The 18846-nt window shown below is 37.5% G+C and overlaps 1 protein-coding gene across 10 annotated transcripts in view; it reads right to left on the bottom strand.

The window, feature by feature from the left end:
* ANO10 (anoctamin 10) overlaps nt 1–18846 on the bottom strand; it is a 233691-nt gene that overhangs the window by 61004 nt on the left and 153841 nt on the right. The window contains exon 12 of one of the 10 annotated variants that reach the window (XM_032298104.1): nt 11801–12083. The exons of the other annotated variants lie outside the window; for them this stretch is intronic. Within the exon in view, the coding sequence (XP_032153995.1) occupies nt 11919–12083 (165 nt within the window). The 3' untranslated portion in view covers nt 11801–11918. Of the gene's footprint in view, nt 1–11800; nt 12084–18846 lie in introns of those variants that run through there. 10 annotated transcript variants of the gene reach the window in all.

Raw genomic sequence — 18846 nt, 5'->3', positions numbered from 1 at the left:
ACCTAAATAACATTTATAGCCTTGTGTTTCAAAAGATCAATTTTTTGAATATTATTTATATTTTCCATACAGCCACTCTGTTTCAAGGCATAAATATAACTGATTTATGCTAACTAATCTGAGAATAAAAAAAAACAAAACTGTAAAAAGCATTTTAGTCATTTTTACTTGTTTAAATAAAAGAAAACAAGATAAAATAGGAATCTATTCATATTTGAAGAAAAACACTTAAAATGAACAGCGGGGTGGAAGAAGCCCATCACTGAAAAAAAGAAGACATTTTATGCACCAGAATTGTGATTCTTCATCAACAATCTTCTTTTACAGTAAAACTCACAAAATTATATCCTAAACAAAGGAGAAAAACAGTGAGGGGGGTGGTGAGCAGAGTGAGGAGATAGGCATAATTTTAAAACGAGTAAATACAAAAAAATTAGCTCCCCACAACAATATGATTACAGGGTGTCTGAGTTGGGAAAGGGGAAAAAAAGAACAGGACCAGAGAAAATTAGCACTCAGAAGCTAAATGTTCTCCAGTGCAGTGGTAAAGTACTGCCTACTCTGCTATCAGCACACTGCTTACCTTTGGTCACTGCAGGTTTATCAAACCCTGGGACTCTCATGCCAGCTGCACAGAGAGTTAACAGAACTATTTTGCAAAAACTAGAAAACTTGTGATATAATCCATAGTAGTAACTGTGTTTTGTAGGAATATGTCCCCAACCCTGTCTCTACTGAACAGAAAATGCAAATTTGTGTTGAATTCTTAGAATTCTGGAAAGCAGTTCTGATTCCTACAATGGTATGTATGCACAGTTACCTCTTTCCATTCAGATCCCAGCCACAACAGAACAAAAGGAATGTCCTGAAAAAGGTATCCTCTGCTGATTATGGCATACTTTTGTCTTGGTGTTGACTTTCTATGCTCACTCCAGTACAACACTAGATAAACTACATGCCGAATACAATTGATTAATGGACCAGAGATTTAAAAAAAAAAAAAGTGTTATGGAATGAGGCTTCTAAGAAAACCACCTCAAGGATTTTCATTTTAAGATGGTAGACCAAGCATGTACATCTACTTCTACTTCTCAAGGGTTCCCCTGTAATGACAGAAAGATATATTCTGTAAGGAACAACACTGGAAAACAAGAGAAGTTGCCAGAACTTTTGAGAATAAGGACAATGAAGTGAAAAGCGCAGCTCCCAAAGGAGCCCCAGAGAAGGGCCAATGCCAGATTTGACCCCACAAAGGAAAGGACTGAGCCAGGGAGTCTGCACCAAAGTGAATACCTTAAAGAACAGCCATCAGAGAAGCTGGGACCATGGGGAGCCTTTCTCATGCCACGTAGGGAGAGAAGGAGAAAGCAGACCGTAGACTGTAGACCACATACATTCAACTTTCTGTCTTTTCAGAGGACCGCCTGAGGGACTAGTTTCTGTCTTTTCTAAATCAGAGGGCATGTGAACTTAAAGGACATACTTTAAATGCCTAGAGGGGTGCTGAGAACAATTAAGAGCTTGTCAGCAGCAGAGAACTTGCAGTACAGCAGATACCAGAAGCAGTAAGAAATCACAATCTCCTGAAAAATATGCTGGCAAGCCTTTCTAATCTGGAAATTAGATGCATAATCCCAGAGAAGACATAATACCAGAAAAGACTTGGACTCTCTGATTCACTAACTGGGCTGATTGGTGAAGGTCTTTCTTGTATAAAACTAGTCTGTAATGACAGAGAGATAGCTGTTTTTCAAACACCCAAATGCCAGCAAAAACAAAAGGGCATATGAAAAACACAGGAAAAAATTCCCCAGTCAAAGAAACACAGTAATTCTTCAGAAGCTGACCCAAAACAAATGAAGATCTGTGAATTGCCTGACAGAGAATTCAAATAACTGTCTTTAAAAAGCTCAGTGAGCTATAAAAGGACACAGACAACTAAATAAAATGAGGAAAACAATGCATGAATGGAAAGAGAATATATCAACAGTCAAATAGAAACTATAAAAAGGAACCCAGTGGAAATTCTGGAGCTGAAGAATAACTGAATTGAAAACGTCACACCTAGGTTAGGTAGCTCACAGTTGTAATCCCAGCACTTTCAGAGGGCAAGGTGGAGAATCATTTGAGGCCAGGATTTGAGACTAGCCCAAGTAACATAGCAAGATCCCCATCTCAACCAAAAAAAAAAAAAAAAAAAATCAAAAATCAAAAACTTAGCTGGGTGTGATGTCACATGCCTGCTATTCAAGCTACTTGGGAGACTGAAGCTGCAGGACTGCTTGACTCCAGGAATTTGAGGCTGTAGTCAGTTATTATCACACCACCACACTCCAGCCTGGTGACACAGCAGGGCCTTATCTGTATTAAAAAAAAAAAAAAAATTCAGCCAGGTGCAGTGGCTCACAACTGTAATCCCAGCACTTTGGGAGGCCAAAGTGGGTGGATCACCTGAGGTCAGGAGGTCAAGACCAGTCTGACCAACATGGGGAAACCCTGTCTCTACTAAAAATACAAAAAAAAAAAAAAAATTAGCCAGGCATGGTGGCAGTCACCTGTAATCTCAGCTACCTGGGAGGCTGAGGCAGGAGAATCTTCTGAACCCAGGAGGCAGAGGTTGCAATGAGCTAAGCTCGTGCCTTTGCACTCCAGCTTGGGCAACAAGAGCTAAACTTCATCTCAAAAACAAAAAAATCACAAATGGGGTTCAACAGCAGATTTGAACAAGCAGAAAAAAGAATCAGCGAACTCAAAAATAGGTCATTGGAAATTATTGAGTCACAGGAGCAAAAACAACAATAGAAGAAAAGTGAAGAAAGTGTAATAGGACACGATCAGCTGGACCAGTTATGCATTATAAGAGTTCTAGAGGAGAAGAGGGAGAAAGAAATAAGAGCTTATTTGAAGAAGTAATAGCTGAAAACTTCCCAAATCTGAGGAAATGCACATCCAAATTCAAGAAGCTGAAAGGAATCCCACTAAGATGACCCCAAAGAGGCCTACACCAAGACACATTATAATCAAACTGTTAAAATCAAAGACAAAGGGAGTATCTTGAAAGCAGCAAGAGAGGCCGGGCGCGGTGGCTCAAGCCTGTAATCCCAGCACTTTGGGAGGCCGAGGCGGGTGGATCACGAGGTCAAGAGATCGAGACCATTCTAGTCAACATGGTGAAACCCCGTCTCTACTAAAAATACAAAAAATTAGCTGGGCATGGTGGTGCGTGCCTGTAATCCCAGCTACTCAGGAGGCTGAGGGAGGAGAATTGCCTGAACCCAGGAGGCGGAGGTTGTAGAGAGCCGAGATCGCGCCATTGCACTCCAGCCTGGGTAACATGAGTGAAACTCCGTCTCAAAAAAAAAAAAAAAAAAAAAAAAAAAAAAAAGAAAGCAAGAAAAAAAAAAGTGACTATTGATTTAAAGGGAATTCCCAGATTATCAGCAGATTTCTCAGAAGAAAGATTGCAGGCCAGAAGAGAACAAGATGATATATTCAAAGTACTGAAAGAAAAAACTGCCAACCAAGAGTTCTATACCTGGAAAAATTATGCCTTCAAAAATATAGGAGAGAAATAAAGACATTTCAGATAAAGCAAAAGCTGAGGGATTTCATCACTACTACAACTACTTTACACATAATGCTACAGGCAGTCCTTCAAGCTGAGGCTTAAGGACACTAGATAGCAACACAAAAGCATAAGAAAAAATAAACTCTCTGGTAAAGGCAAATATATAGACAAAGGAAAAATTCTTTAATAATGCGATAGTGATATATAAATAACTTTTAATTTCAGTATACACTTAAAAAAATAAAAACATAAAAGTAACTACAAAAGAATGCTAATGGATCCAAAAATATAATCTGTGGCCTGGTACAGTGGTTCATGCCTATAATTCTAGCACTCTCAGAGGCCCTGGTGGGTGAACCATTGAGCATCAGGAGTTTGAGATCAGCCTGGGCAACATGGTGAAACCCTGTCTCTATAAAAAAATACAAAAATTAGCCAGGCATGGTGGCCCATGACTATAGTTCAAGCTACTCGTGAGGCTGGGTGGGGAGGATCACCTGAGCCCAGGGAGGTTGTGGTTACAGTGAGCTGTGACTGTGCCACTGCACTCCAGCCTGAGTGACAGAGTAAGACCCTGTCTCAAAAAAAGAAATAATATTATTTGTGACACTGATGATAAAAAGTGGTGGGGGGAAATGTAAAGGAGACGATTTTTTTGTATGTCACTGAAGTTTTATCAGTTTAAAAGATATTTTATGTTAACCCCCATGGTAACTACAAAGAAAATACCTGTAAAAGATACAAAAAAGAAAATGAGAATCAAAGCAAGTTCCAAAAAAAAAAAAAAAAAAAAAAAAAAAAAAAAAAAAAGTTCCAAAAAAAAAAAAAAAAAAAAAACCAGAAAATACAAAGGAAGGCAGCAAGGCAGAAAAAGTGCAACAAAATAATTACAAGACATACTGAAAGCAATGAACAAAATGGCAATTGTAAGTCTGCTCTATTAGTAATTACTTTAAGTGTAAATGGGTTAAACCCTCTGATGAAGACACAGAGTGGCTGAATGGATTTTAAACAACAACAAGATTCAATTACATGCAGATGTAAAGACATACATATAATGAAAGTGAAAGAATGAGGAAAAATACTCCATGAAAATGGTAACAAAAAGAAAGCAGGGATGACTATACTTATATCAGACAAAACAGACTTTAATTCAAAAACTGTTGTAAGAGACAAACAAAGATATTATGTAAAAATAAAAGGGTCAATTCACTAGCAAGACATAACAATGATAATTGCATATGCATCTAACATCAGAGCACCCAAATATATGAAACAAAAGTTGACAGAATTGAAGGGAGAAATGAAGATTAATACAGTAATAGTAGGACATTTCAATGCTGCACGTCAATAATGAATAAAACAATCAAACATAAGATCAATAAGGAAACAGAGAACTTAACACCATAGACCAGTTCAACCTAATAGACTCACACAGAACACTCTACCCAGTAACAACAGAATAAACATTCTTCTCAAGTGCATATAAAACATTCTCTGGTATAGATCATACCTTAGTCCACAAAACAAGTCTTAACAAATTTAAAAAGACTGAAATCATGCCAAGTATCATTTCTGACCAAAATGAAATGAAACTGGGAATCAAAAGCAAAAGGAAACTGGAAAATTCACAAATTGTGGAAATTAACACACTGTTGAACAACCAATGAGTCAAAAAGAAATTACGAAGGAAATTAGAAAATATCTTGAAGCAAATAAAAACAAAAACACAATATAACAAAACTTATGGGACATAGCAAAGACTGTAGAAAGAGGGAAGTTTATAGTGGTAAATGACTACATTATAAAAAAAAGAAAAATCTCAAGTCAATAATTTGACTTTAACCTCAAGAAACTCCAATTTGAACAAACTAAATCCAAAGTTAGCAGAAGAAAGGAAACAATAAAGATGAGAGCAAAAATAAATACAATAGAGGATAGAAAAACAATGCCAAAAAAATTCAACAAAAGTAAGAATTGGTCTTTTGAAAAGATCAACAAAATTGACAAACTCTTAGCTAGACTAATGAAGAAAAAGAAGAGTCATATACCAAAAATCAGAAATGTAAGAAGAAACATTACAACTGATGCCACAGAAATAAAATAGATTATAAGAGACTACTAACAATTATATAGCAATAAACTGGATAAACAGAAATAAATACATTCCTAGAAACATGCAACCTACCAAAACCAAATCATGAAGAAAAAAAAGTCTGAACAGAACTACACTAGTAAGGAGATTGAATTGGTAATAAAAAACCTACCAACAAGAAAAGGACCAGAGAGCCTCATGGGTGAATTCTACCAAACATTTAAAGAATAATTACCATCAATACATCTCGAATTCTTATAAAATACTGACAAAAAGGGAATACTTCCAAACTCATTTTATGACATCAACATCACTGCTAACAAAATCAAAGACATAATTAAAAAAAAGAAAACTATAGTCCAATATCCCTAACATTGATGCAAAATCCTCAACAAAATACTAGCAAACCAAATTCAACAACACATTTAAAAAATTACACAGCATGACCAAGTGGGATTTATTCCTGAACTACAAGGATGGAATAACATATGTAAACCAATTAACATAATACACCATACTAACGGGGTGAAGGACAAACCACATTATCATTTCTATTGATGCAAAAAAAGTATATGACAAAATTCAATACCTTTTCATGATAAAAACATTCAACAAACTAGGAGTAGAAAGAAATTACCTTAACATACTAAAGGTCATATATGAAAAAGCCCAGAGCTAACATACCAAATGATGGAAAACTGAAAGCTTTCCCTCTAAGATCAGAAACATGGCAAGGAATGCTTACTCTTGCCACTTCTTGTCAAGAAAGTACTAGAAGTCTTAGCCAAAGCAATTAAGAAAATAAATAAATAAAAGGTATCCGAATTGGAGAGTAGTAAAATTATCTTTTTCATGGATTACATTATTTTAAATGTACACAACCCTAATTCTACACACACACACACACACAAAGACACACACACACACACACACACACACACACACACACACACACCACACATCAGAACTAATAAATGAACTCAGCAGAATTGTAAAATACAAAATCAACACACAAAAATCAGTTACATTTCTATATACTAATAATGGACAATCTGAAGACAAAATTGAGAAATCAATCATTTCTACAGTAGCATCAAAAAGAATAAAAATACTAAAATACTGAGTGATAAATATAATCAACGAGGTGAAAAACTTGCACACTGAAACTATAAAACATTGCCACAAGAAATTGAAGAAGACACAAATAAATGAAAAGATTCTGTATTCATGTGTTGTATTAGAACTCTTAATATTATTAAAATATGTATATCACCCAAAGTAATCTACAGATTCAATGCAATTTCTAATCCAAAAGATTCTTAATCTACAGCAGGGTCAGCAAACTTCTTAAAAGACCACAGAGTAAATATTTTAGGCTTTGCAGGCACACAATCTCTGCCACAATTACTCAACTCTGCCACTCCTTACAGCATGAAAAGCAGAATATATACACAATGGGTGCCGCTGGGTGCCAATACAACTTTATTAATAGGTGGCAGGAGGGACTTTGTCATCCTTTGGTATAGATTGTATAGAAAGACTAAACTCTAATTATTTAATCAGTTAATTAACTCATATGAATTTGTTAAAAGATAAGAAAGCATCACAAAATTTGTCTGTTTCTCAATAATATAATGACTAGGACTCTTCTCCGGAGTTTAAAAGGAATTCTCTGGCAGTGTCTTCAGGCCCTAAGCCCAGGTAGACACCCTGAAAAGACATCTTCAGGGCAGGGCTACGTCTATGATCCAGCTCACCTTGCTCCACACCAACCAAGCTCCATTCCTGGTGTGCTGAAGATCCACACAGGGAATGACTAACATCACAAAAGGCCTAGCCTCTGGGCTGTCTGCATGGGCTACTTCCCAAGATCAGTCAAGTGAACAAGATGTTGGACTTAAGAGATGTACAGCAAACCCCTGAAGGTTTGCTGAAAAATAAACTCACAAGAAACAGATTAACAGGAGAAAAGATGTAACAATTTATTTAATGCGTATGAATAGGAGTGTTCAGAATGAAGCCCCAAGCCCCCAATGAGGTATAGAAGCTTATATACCATCTTGAGGCCACACAAAAAGAATGGGGGCTTGGACCCTGGCAAAACAGGTTATTGGAAGGGGTAGAAGAGGGATTCTATTGAGGAGCATTACATGATTACTAGGGAGAATTCAATGGGCTTGAAGAACATACAATGGCCTAGGGACAAATTCTATTGGGCCCAGGGAGTAGACAATGATTTATGACAAAAATCTGTTTGGGTTTACTGACAGACTTCAGTTTTCCTTCCTGTGATATGGATTCAGTTAATGAGAACTCAAGGAAGTGATCAGCAGTTAATTGTTTTCTTCTCTGGTAGGTCTGTACTCTAGGTAGACAAGGGAACTTTAGAGAATCCTACGCTTTGGTAGAGATGGTATCAGGGAGGTCAGAGAGACCTTGAAGCTCCCTTTTCAGTTCAGCATGTCAAAGTGCAATATTTGGCGGTATTGGTTTCTGAGACTCAATAAAGATTAACAGAAAACTGAAATCTAAAAGAAGTGTAAAGGGAAAATGTTAGGAGGGTCAAAACAATGAGAGGGAAGAGTAACTGATCAGTATAAAAGCATGAAAAGTATTTTCCTTTCCTTTCCTTCTCTTTCTCTTCTCTCTTTCTCTCTTTCTTTCTTCAGATGGAGTTTTGCTCTTGTTGCCTAGGCTGGAGTATAATGGTGCTATCTCAGCTCACTGCTCTGCTTCCCAGGTTCAAGAGATTCTCCTGTCTCAGCTGGAAGCAGCCGGAGCAGCTGGAATTACAGGTGCCCGCCACCATACCCAGCTAATTTTTGTATTTTTAGTAGAGACAGAGTTTCACCATGTTGGCCAGGATGATCTTGAACTCCTGACCTCAGGTGATTCGCCTGCCTCAGCCTCCCAAAGTGCTGGGATTACAGGTGTGAGCCGCCACACTCAGCTCCTTCTGTATTTCATCACTTAATAGAAAAGGGATTTGGGTGGAAATGTCAATTAGACCAAATGAATACAAGAAAATAATCTAAAGGGTTACAGATAAATTAAATCATATGTCTCACAGGCTTGCTCCCTTAAGATATGATCTCCATTGTAGGGACCTGTTAATCAAGAGGTTTGTAGTAGTTGAGGGACACTGAATGATGCGGTTGTCGTTTGTCACTGGAGAAAGCTGGCTTTCAAGGCTTTGGCAAGTCCTGTGTCACCAAAGCAGGCATCTTATACAGCCTTAAAGCAATTTACATGTGTTAAAGTTTGTTTTCCTCTCATTCAGCCACATTTCATGCACAAAGTAGTTTCTAGGGCAGATTTGATGATGGTGAAAGGAAATAAAATCTGTAAGAGGGTTTATGTGTGATTTGGAGCTTGCTTTGTTTTTTCAACAATTATTTTGATTACTTGACAAGTAAAAAAAAACCAAGCAACACATAAAACCCATGTGCCCAGAAATATTCTCTCACTAAGGCCTACAAAGCAAAGTGATATCTTAAGACTATGCTTTTATTCTACTATATATTTACTTCATGTCCTTTAATCGTATCAAGTAAGAATTTAAGTCACAGTGAAGAAATACACTCTTGTAAAACCTAAACTGTTAGTCATAAGGCAGATGTGGTACCGCAGGGGCCACAGGAAAGTGGGTGGCTCTACAACAGCGCAAAGAGAACACACAATCGACCTCCTGCTGTCACCTGACACAGTGAGGGCGAAGAGGACAGGGTGCAGGACACTCCAGGTGGCCTAAATATACTGATTCAAAGACAATGTCAGAGTTAGAATAAAAACCAAGGCTCAACTATGTTACCTGCAAGAAATCCATCTTAAAAACAGGGATTCAGGTTAAAAGTTAAGAGATGCACACACATCTTGGTTTCTAATACCATTCTCCAAAACAAAGGAACCGCAGGTCCTTGGAAAAATGGCTGAGTCTAGGACTGGGGCAGGAAATATACAAGATGAGTCTTATCAGATAAAAACTAAGGAAATCTGAATGAAGTATAGGCTTTAGTTAATAATAACGTATTAATAGTTGTTAACTAATTATAACAAGTGTACCATACCAGTGTTAGATGTTAAAAGTAGGGGAAACTAGCTATGGGTTATATGGGAACTATCAGTTCTAGCTTGTCAACTTTTCCGTAATCTAAAACTATCTTAAAATTAAAAACTTTATTTTAAAAAGACTTTTACTTTACATATACATTTCCCCCAAAATCACAGGTAAAACAATGAAGAATTAAACTAGGATTCCAAAGAAACCATCTAAATTCAGCAAAATCTTCTAAATCAGTTCTAAGATTAACAGTGAATATCTTGAAAATGACCTATATCTCCCAAACCTATGACAATGTTTCCTTGTATCAGAAATATAATTGCCCACAACAAAGGCAATGCATCTTTTCTGGGTTTTTTTGTTTTGTTTTGGTATTTTTTATTTTTGAGACACAGCCTTACTCTGTCACTCAGGCTGTACAGTGGCATGGCCTCAGCTCATTACAACCTCTGATTACCGGGTTTAAGTGACCTTCCCACCTCAGCCTCCAGAGTAGCTGGGACTACAGGCATGTACCACCACACTAGCTAATATCTGTATTTTTTGTAGAGGCAGGGTTTTGCCATGTTGCCCAGACTGGTCTTGAACTTCTGAGGTCAAGCAATCTTCCTACAGCCTTCCAAAGAACTGGGATTACAGAACACCAAACTGCCGGTGTTCTGTCAGGAGCTGTCCAAACACTGATGAGAGTAAACAAGAAGCCTGGCAGAGAGAAAAACGTATAGATAACTCTGTGTGTAGACTTCTTAAAGTGGGCGATCACTTTGTGACCTCCACTGCATCTGCTTCTGGGGCCCAGGGTTCATGCCCTACATTTCATTGTGCCTTAGGGCCTAACAAAGCATGTGGTTTCAGGAAGGAATGCTTCCCACCTTCTACTTCGCAGATTGCATTCAAATCTACTCCTTGTTGAACTTATCAGCAATAACTCAAGCTTCTCAGGTTTTGCTTTAATGTAACCTTTGACATCTTTGTCTGAGCAAGGGAAGTGGGAAAAATAGTTGTATAGAGGCAGTGGATGCAGAAGAAAGGAAAGCTATCTGGCAAGTCTTTGTTCTAAAAGACAATAACTTCATACAACTGAATAGAGAGTTTGTAACAAAAAAAGAGCTAAAACTTTTTATAACTACACATATTTTTTCAAAGATAACATTTTCTCCACTGATACATTTTCTTGAAGAAAATACTTGTTTCTGGTTTACTACTTGTTATCTTCTTAAGATATGCTTGAGGCATACTACTATCAAAAAAGTAAGGAGAGGCTGGGCGTGGTGGCTCACGCCTATAATCCCAGCACTTTGGGAGGCTGAGGCGGGTGGATCGCCTGAAGTCAGGAGTTTGAGACTAGCCTGACCAACATAGTGAAACCCCATCTCTACTAAAAATACAATAAATTAGCTGGGAGTGGTGACGGGCACCTGCGATCCCAGTTACTCGGGAGGCTGAGGCAGGAGAATCACTTGAACTCAGGAGGGGGAGTGTGGGGTGAGCTGAGATCGCACCATTGTACTCCAGCCTGGGAAACAAGAGTGAGACTTCGTACCCCACCCCCCCAAAAAAAAAAAGTAAAGAGAAATTTGAACCACTTCTTTGAGAAAGTCAGGTTTTCACTAGGGAGACCCTCTCAGTTACAAAATGACAACAACAATCAATTTTAACAACTCAGAATTTACCATACTGAAAACACTCGAGAGGATAAATATTCATAGGTATTTAAAAATAATTTTTAAGGTTTAACAACAGCAAAAGCAATTTATCCTAACTATTCTGAATTTATTGTTAAAAAATATATATAACGACATCTTTTTGAACTATAGTTTGAAGGTAATACAGTCACATGGTTAGGAAATAAGGTATACAGTGATACTCCTACCCCTGCCCTCATCTTCCCAGTGCCCTACTGTTCCTTCTGTCCACATGTACAATCAGAATATATTAATATTTTCTCTATTTTGTATATAAAAGGAGCATACAAAAATACTATTCAGCATTTTCCTTTTTCGTATTTCCCAGTATTAGAGATCTTTCCATATTGGTACCTAGAGAGCACCCATAATTTACTGACCAGTGATGGACATTTACACTATTTCTAATACTTTTTATCAGTAAGGGTGCTGCAATAAATTTCCTCCAACATTTTTCATTTTGTGCATAGGCAAGTATATGTGTGGAATACATTCCCAAAAACAGAACTGCTAGGTCAAAGGATACACACAGTTATAATTTAAGTAGATTCTGTCAAATTGTTCCATACATGGTATTAAGCACGCATGTACAATCAGCAGCTGAATATGAGACCAGCTGGTCCTCCACAGCCTTATGGAACCAAGGTAGTATCTCTCTGGTGAATTTCTGCCAATCTGATAAGGTGAAAACAGGTGTTTCAGTTTAGTTTCCATTTGCCTATCTTACTCTGAATGATGTTGAGCATCTATTCACATGCTTAACAGCATTTGCATTTTGCTTTTTTGTGAACTTTCTGTTCATAATAAAAAGCATTTGAGAAGGTTGAGGGATTGAAGGAAGGGGAAGAAAGCAGAAGCAAGCACACTGATTCCAGTTCTGTATGAGTACAAATAACTCATGTGTTGGCTTAAATTTAATCGATATATTAGAACGTGAAATTCTAATGAAGTTCTATTTTTTTATGAAGAGATTTTATTTTTAAAAACAGCTTTAGTTTTGTAGAAAAACTACACAGAAAGTAGAGAGTTGCTGTACACCCCTCATTTTCCCAGTTTCCCCTATTACTAACATCTAGCATTTGTATTGTCCATCTGTTACAATTGATGAGCCAATACTGATACATTATTATTAACCAAGGCCCATAGTTTACATTAGAGTTCATTATACAGGTTTTCACAAATGCATTGTTATGGCTTGAATGTTTATATCTCCTGAAATTCACAGGTTGACGTGCTAACCTCCAACATGATGGTTTTAGAAGGCAGGGTGCTAGGGAGGTAAATAGCTTTAGAAGAGATCGTAAGGGTAGAGCACCAATGATGGGATAGTGCCCAGATAAGTAGTGGAAGAGACACTAGAGCTTCCTCTGTCTACCACATGAGGATTCAAGAAGGCCTAAGAACCAAATCTTCCAGCATCTTAATCTTGGACTGCTCAACTTCTGGAGGTATGAAAAATAAATGTCATTTAGACCACCTGGTCTGATATTCTGTTACAGCAGCCTGAGCTGAGACATACATCATGTCACGTATCTACCATTACATTATCATACAACTAAAAATCCCCTGTGGTTCACTTATTCATCTCACCCTTCCTTCCCTCCCCCACAACTCCCTGCTGCCATTGACCTTTTTACTATCTCTATAGTTTTGCCTTTTCCAAAGTGTTACATATTTGGAATCATACAGTATGTAGCCTTTTCAGACTGATTTCTTCCACTCAGCAACAGGCATTTAAGGTCCCTCCATGTCTTTTCATGGCTTGATAGCTCATGTCTTCTTCTTAACACTAATTAATATTCCCTCATATAGATGTACCACAGAATTTTATCCAGTCATCTACTGAAGGACATCTTGATTGCTCCCAAGTTTCGACAATCATGAATAAAGCTGCTATAAACATCCATCTGCAGGTTTGTGTATGGACATAAGTTTCCAACCCATTTGGGTAAATACCAGGGAGCATGGCTGCTAAATCATATGGTAAAAATATGCTTAGTTTTCTAAGAAACTGCCAAACTGTCCTCCAAAGTGGCTGTACCATTCTGCATTTGCATGGCAATGAATGAGCTATTGGATTGTTTATGGGTTTTTTTTTTTTTTTTTGAGATGGAGTCTCACTCTGTCACCCAGGCTAGAGTGCAGTGGCACAATCTTAGCTCACTGCAACCTCCACCTCCTGGGTTCAAGTGATTCTCCTGCCTCAGCCTCCCCTGTAAATGGGTTTATGGGTGCCCTCCACCATGCCAAGTCCAGCTAATTTTTGTATTTTAGTAGAGATAGGGTTTCACCATGTTGACCAGGCTAGTCTCAAATTCCTGACCTCAAGTGATCCACCCACGTTGGCCTCCCAAAGTGCTGGGATTACAGGCATGAGCTGCCGTGCCTGTCTGGGTTGTTTGCTTATTGTTGAGTTTCCAGAGTTTTTTGTATATTTTTGATATAAATCCTTTATCATTTATGTGTTTTGGAAACATTTTTTCCCAGTTTTTTGCTGTTTTCATTTACTTAAAAGTATCTTTTGCAGAGAAGAAATTTTTAATTTTGAAGAAGTCTAACATAAATTATTTCTTTCACACTTTTAGAACTGTAATTGTTAAAAAGTAATTATCAAACCCTAGAATACCTAGGTTTTCTCTCGTGTTATCTTCTAGAAGTTTTATAGTTTTGTGTTTTACATTTAGGTTTCTGATCCATTTGAGATTAATTTTTGTAAAAGGTGTAAGGTCTGTATCTAGATTCATTTTTTTTTTTTTGTATGTGATGTCCAGTTGTTAGTTATAGCACCATTTGTTGAAAGAACTATCCTTTCTCCATTGAGATATTGCCAATAGTACATCTATTTTGGGGCTATTTTGTTCCATTGGTTTATTTGTCCATCCTTTCACCAATACCACACTGTCTTCATTACTATAGCTTTATAGTAAGTCTTGATGTTGGGTAGTGTCAGTCCTCTGACTTTGGTTTCCTTCAGCATTGTATTGGCTCTTTTGGGTCTTTTGCCACTCCACATAAACAATAGAATCAGCTTGTCAATATTCATAAAATAACTTGCTTAGATTTTGATGGAGATTGTGTTCAATGTATACATCAAGTTGAGAAGAACTGACATCTTAAAAGAGAGTCCTCCCATCCATAAACATGGGATATCTCCTCATTTATTTATATTTTCTTTGATTTCTTTCAGTAGAATTTAGCAGTTTTTCTCATCTACATCTTGTACATTTTTTAGATTCACACCTAAGTATTGCTTTTTTTTTTTTTAGCTAATGTAAATGGTGTTATGTTTTTAATTTCAAATTCCAAATGTTCATTGCTGGTATATGGATAAGCAGCTGACTTTTATTCTACTAGTTTCTACCACTGTTTTTCAAATACAGTAGAAAAATATTTGTCTACATGCCTATGAATGCAATTTACAGCATGAAAAATCTGATCCCTGAAGGCTGTGAAAAATTACACATCAGCTAGGCACAGTGGCTCACGCCTGTAATCCTAGCACTTTGGGAGGCTGAGGTGGGTGGATGACCTAAGGTTAGGAGTTTGAGACCAGCCTGGGCAACATAGTGAGATTCCATCTCTACTAAAAATACAAAAATTAGCCAGGCTTGGTGGTGGATGCCTATAATCCCAGCTACTCAAGAGACTGAGGCAGGAGAATCACTTGAGTCTGGGAGTCAGAGGTTGAGAGGAGCTGAGATTACACTATTGTGCTCCGGTCTGGGCAAAAAGAGCAAATTCAGTCTCAAAAAAAGAAAAAAGAAAAGAAAAATTACATATCTAGCTTTTCCCCTATGCCAGAATTATATGTCTCAGAGAATTCCCTGGTTATGATAAGAAAATCATAATGTCAATAACTTTGTCATCTGCAACACACTTTTATAAATCAAGTGATAAACTTGAAAAAAATTCGTGAATATAATATTCAAGTCTACATGAACTAAAGACATAATAAAGGTATCCTGCACTCTGGAAAATATTAATGAGAACATTTATGTCATCTTTTTGTAACACAATAGACTGCAGTTTAAAAAGCACTTCCTTCAAACTTTGGCAGTCCCGAAAAACTGCATTTTGGTCGTAAGTTCCTTAAGCTTTGAATCCATTCACAGATGAACTTCTATAAATGGATTAGGTATCTGCCAAGTCCAGGCATTTTTTTTTTTTTATATTGCTTAGGCTTTATAATATAGGACTGATATCTTATATAGTCCTAAAGTTAATGGCAATCTGATTAGAAGAAACATTCCCTATTTTCAAAGCATATCACAGCACAAATCTGAAGTTTACAAAGTGGAGATAACTTTGAATCATGGTCCCTAAGCACATCCTTCCAGGAACAGTTGCTTAAGGAGTTGGACCTGGAAAGCGGCAACATTCAGAGTATAAGGGAACTTTAGAGAATGCTGGGACGCGCTGCTGAGATGTTCCATCAGAACTGAAAGAATTATTCTCCCAGCTGCTGTAAGGGCTGCTAGAAGACACACCTGAGCTGAAGAGAGCCACCTTGACCACATTCGCTCCTGTTTCCTGAGGAAGCTGTACCCACTGACTAGTCTATCAGGATGGAAAGCAAAAACCTGGCCATTCCAGCTTCAGAGCTCCCAATGAAATCAGCTGAGGCTTTGTTGCCTGACTTCTCCCTCTGCTGAATCAGCATCCTTTCCCATCCCTTTCAAGTGTTGATTCTCAAGAGCTTTCTCTAATGAAAGTCCTGCATACCAGTCTATCTCAGAGTTTGGTTGCTGGGAAACCTGACCTGTGACACTAATCAATTTAAAAATGAGGATTCTAAATCATCTTTCTTATGGCTTTGTCTAGGCAGTGATGGTTATGGATGAAGGGTGGGAGTTAGGGGGTAGGCAGGAGGGTTTGCAAAAGAAATACAAAACAAATTTTTGCACACAAGGTGCAATTTAGCTGAGGAGTCCAAATGCACTTAGATAAGACTATGAAGTAATCTAAATGAAGTTTAAAGAAACACACAAGAACATATACATTCAAATAACTGTTGTTCACTTAGCAATGAGTTTGAGAGGCTCTATGCTTACTCTAGGGAAATGGAATTGCAAAGTCACAAAAGATTTTTGGAACTCTTAGATATCTAGTCACAGCGAGTAAGTGAAAATGGCTCTCTGTTGTTGGTTTTCTACTCCCAACTGTATGAAGCAGTTTGGCTACTGATGAACTCCCAAGATTTGGTATTAAATTATTTTTTGCTATTCTAAAGTCAAACCTACCCTCACAGGCTAAAGATTAGTTACCAGAGCTAGTCTAACTTTTTTCTTACTTATTTATTTAATCTTCTTGGATACCAATGTAGAGCAATTCTAAAAGAATTAGAACACTCTAGGTTTGTAAATGTATTCTTCTTTAACAAGAACAACAAAAAACAGCTTTACTGATGGACATACCATATAATTCTCCCATTGAACATATTTAAATCAGTACCTTTTAGTGTATTCAGAGTCTGTGCAACTATCACCACAATACATTTTAGGACATTTTCCTTGCACCCTCCAAAAGCCTATGTCCCTTAACGGTCATTTTCCAATTCCCTATCTCCCCTAGCCCTAGGCAACCACCAGTCTACTTTCCGTATTAAAGTGGTTATTCTGGAAATTCCACATAAATGGAACCATACAATATGTGATGGGCTTTGTGATGGGCTTCTTTCACTTAGCATAATGTTTTCAAGTTTCATCCATGTTGTGACATGTATTACTAGTTCATTTCTTTTTGTTGGCTAATAATACTCCATTGTATAGACAAATCACATTTTATTTATCCATTCATCAATTGATGGATATTTGGGTTGTTTCCATTTGAGGCTATCATAAATAATGTTGCTATGAATATTAATATGTATATTTTTGCGTAGACATAGTTATTTTATCTCGCTTGGGTATATACCTAGGAGCAGAGTTGCTGGATCACATAGCAACTCTATGGTTAACATTTAGTGGAACTGCTAGAGCATTTTCCACAGTGGCTGTACCATTTCACATTCCCAACAGCAGTGTACAAGGGTTTCAATTTCTCTGCATCCTCATCGAATCTTGCTATGATCTGTCCTTTTCTTCACATCTATGCTAATGAGTGTAAAGTATTGTCCTATTGTGGTTTTGATTTGTAGTTCCCTGATGGCTAATGATGTAAATATCTTTCCAAGTGCTTGCTGGCCACTTAAAAAATCTTTGTAGAAATGCCTATTCAGATCCTATGTTCATTTTTAAATTAGGTTATTTGTGAGTTATAATAGTTCTTTACATATTCTAGATAGAAGTTCCTTCTCAGATATGTGATTTGCAAATATCTGCAACCTCTCTATGGTGTCCTTTGAAACGCAAAAGTTTTCAATTTTGATGAAGTCCAGTTTATCTTCTTTTTCTTTTATTGCTTGTGCTTTTGGTGTCACATCCAAGAACTACTGTTTAATTCAAAATCACAAAGATTTACTTCCATGTTTTTTCTTAAGAGTTTTCTAGTCTTGGCTCTTACAGTTAGGTCTTTGATCTATTTTAAGTTATTTTTTGCATATAGTGTGGGGTAGGGATCCAATTTCATTCCTTTGCATATGGCTATCCAGTTGTCCCAGCACCATTTGCTGAAAAGATTATTCTTTCCTCATTCAATTATCTTGACAGCCTTGCTGAACATTATACGTGAAAGTTTATTTCTGGCCTCTCAATTCTATTGCATTGGTCTAAGTCTGTCCTTATGCCGGTATTACATATTGTATCTTTCTTAAGGTGACTGCTTATATGCATTCATTCATCAAATGCTCAGTAGGCAACTACCACATACCAGATAATTTTCTAGGGCTGTAGATTGGAACTAAACTTAAACACAGCTGGAGCTTACCTTTTTGGAGAAGATATACAATTAAACTATTCCTAAGTAACATGTATAGTATGTCAGAGAGTGGTAAGTATCACTTATGAAACAAAGAGGAAGTTTTGGTAGGAGGACTAAAATGTAGACAAGATAGCCAGGGGAAGATGACTCTCAATAAAGACCTGAAGGAAGGAAGCTGCGCAGACTTTCTTCTGGGGGAAAAGCATGTAAAGTCCCTGAGGCAGTGGCCTGGCTGGCAGTTCAAGGAACACAGAGGAAGGCCTGTGTGTCTGGAATGGATTGCAGGAATGTGAGAAGAGTTGATGATAAGGGCAGAGAGATAATCATTGGCTGGATTCTACAGGGTTTCGTAAGTCATAGTAAGGACACTGGCTTTTACTTTAAATCAGACGGGAGCCTGCTGGAGGTTTCTGGATGGAGAAGTAACGTGTAAGGTTATTAACAAAACCACTCCGACTGCTGTGTTGAGACCAGACAAAAGGGGGCAAGGATGGAAGCCAGGAGACCAGTTAGGAGATGATACAATCACTGATATGAGAGATGGTGATGGTCTCTGCCAGATGGATGGCAGTGAGGGTGG

This window comes from Sapajus apella, unplaced genomic scaffold (assembly GCF_009761245.1).
Source record: "Sapajus apella isolate SASKATOON/1434 unplaced genomic scaffold, GSC_monkey_1.0 scaffold38, whole genome shotgun sequence".
NCBI lineage: Eukaryota > Metazoa > Chordata > Mammalia > Primates > Cebidae > Sapajus > Sapajus apella.
The sequence above is the reverse complement of the archived record's forward strand: the minus strand, read 5'-3'. Positions and strand labels throughout refer to the sequence as shown.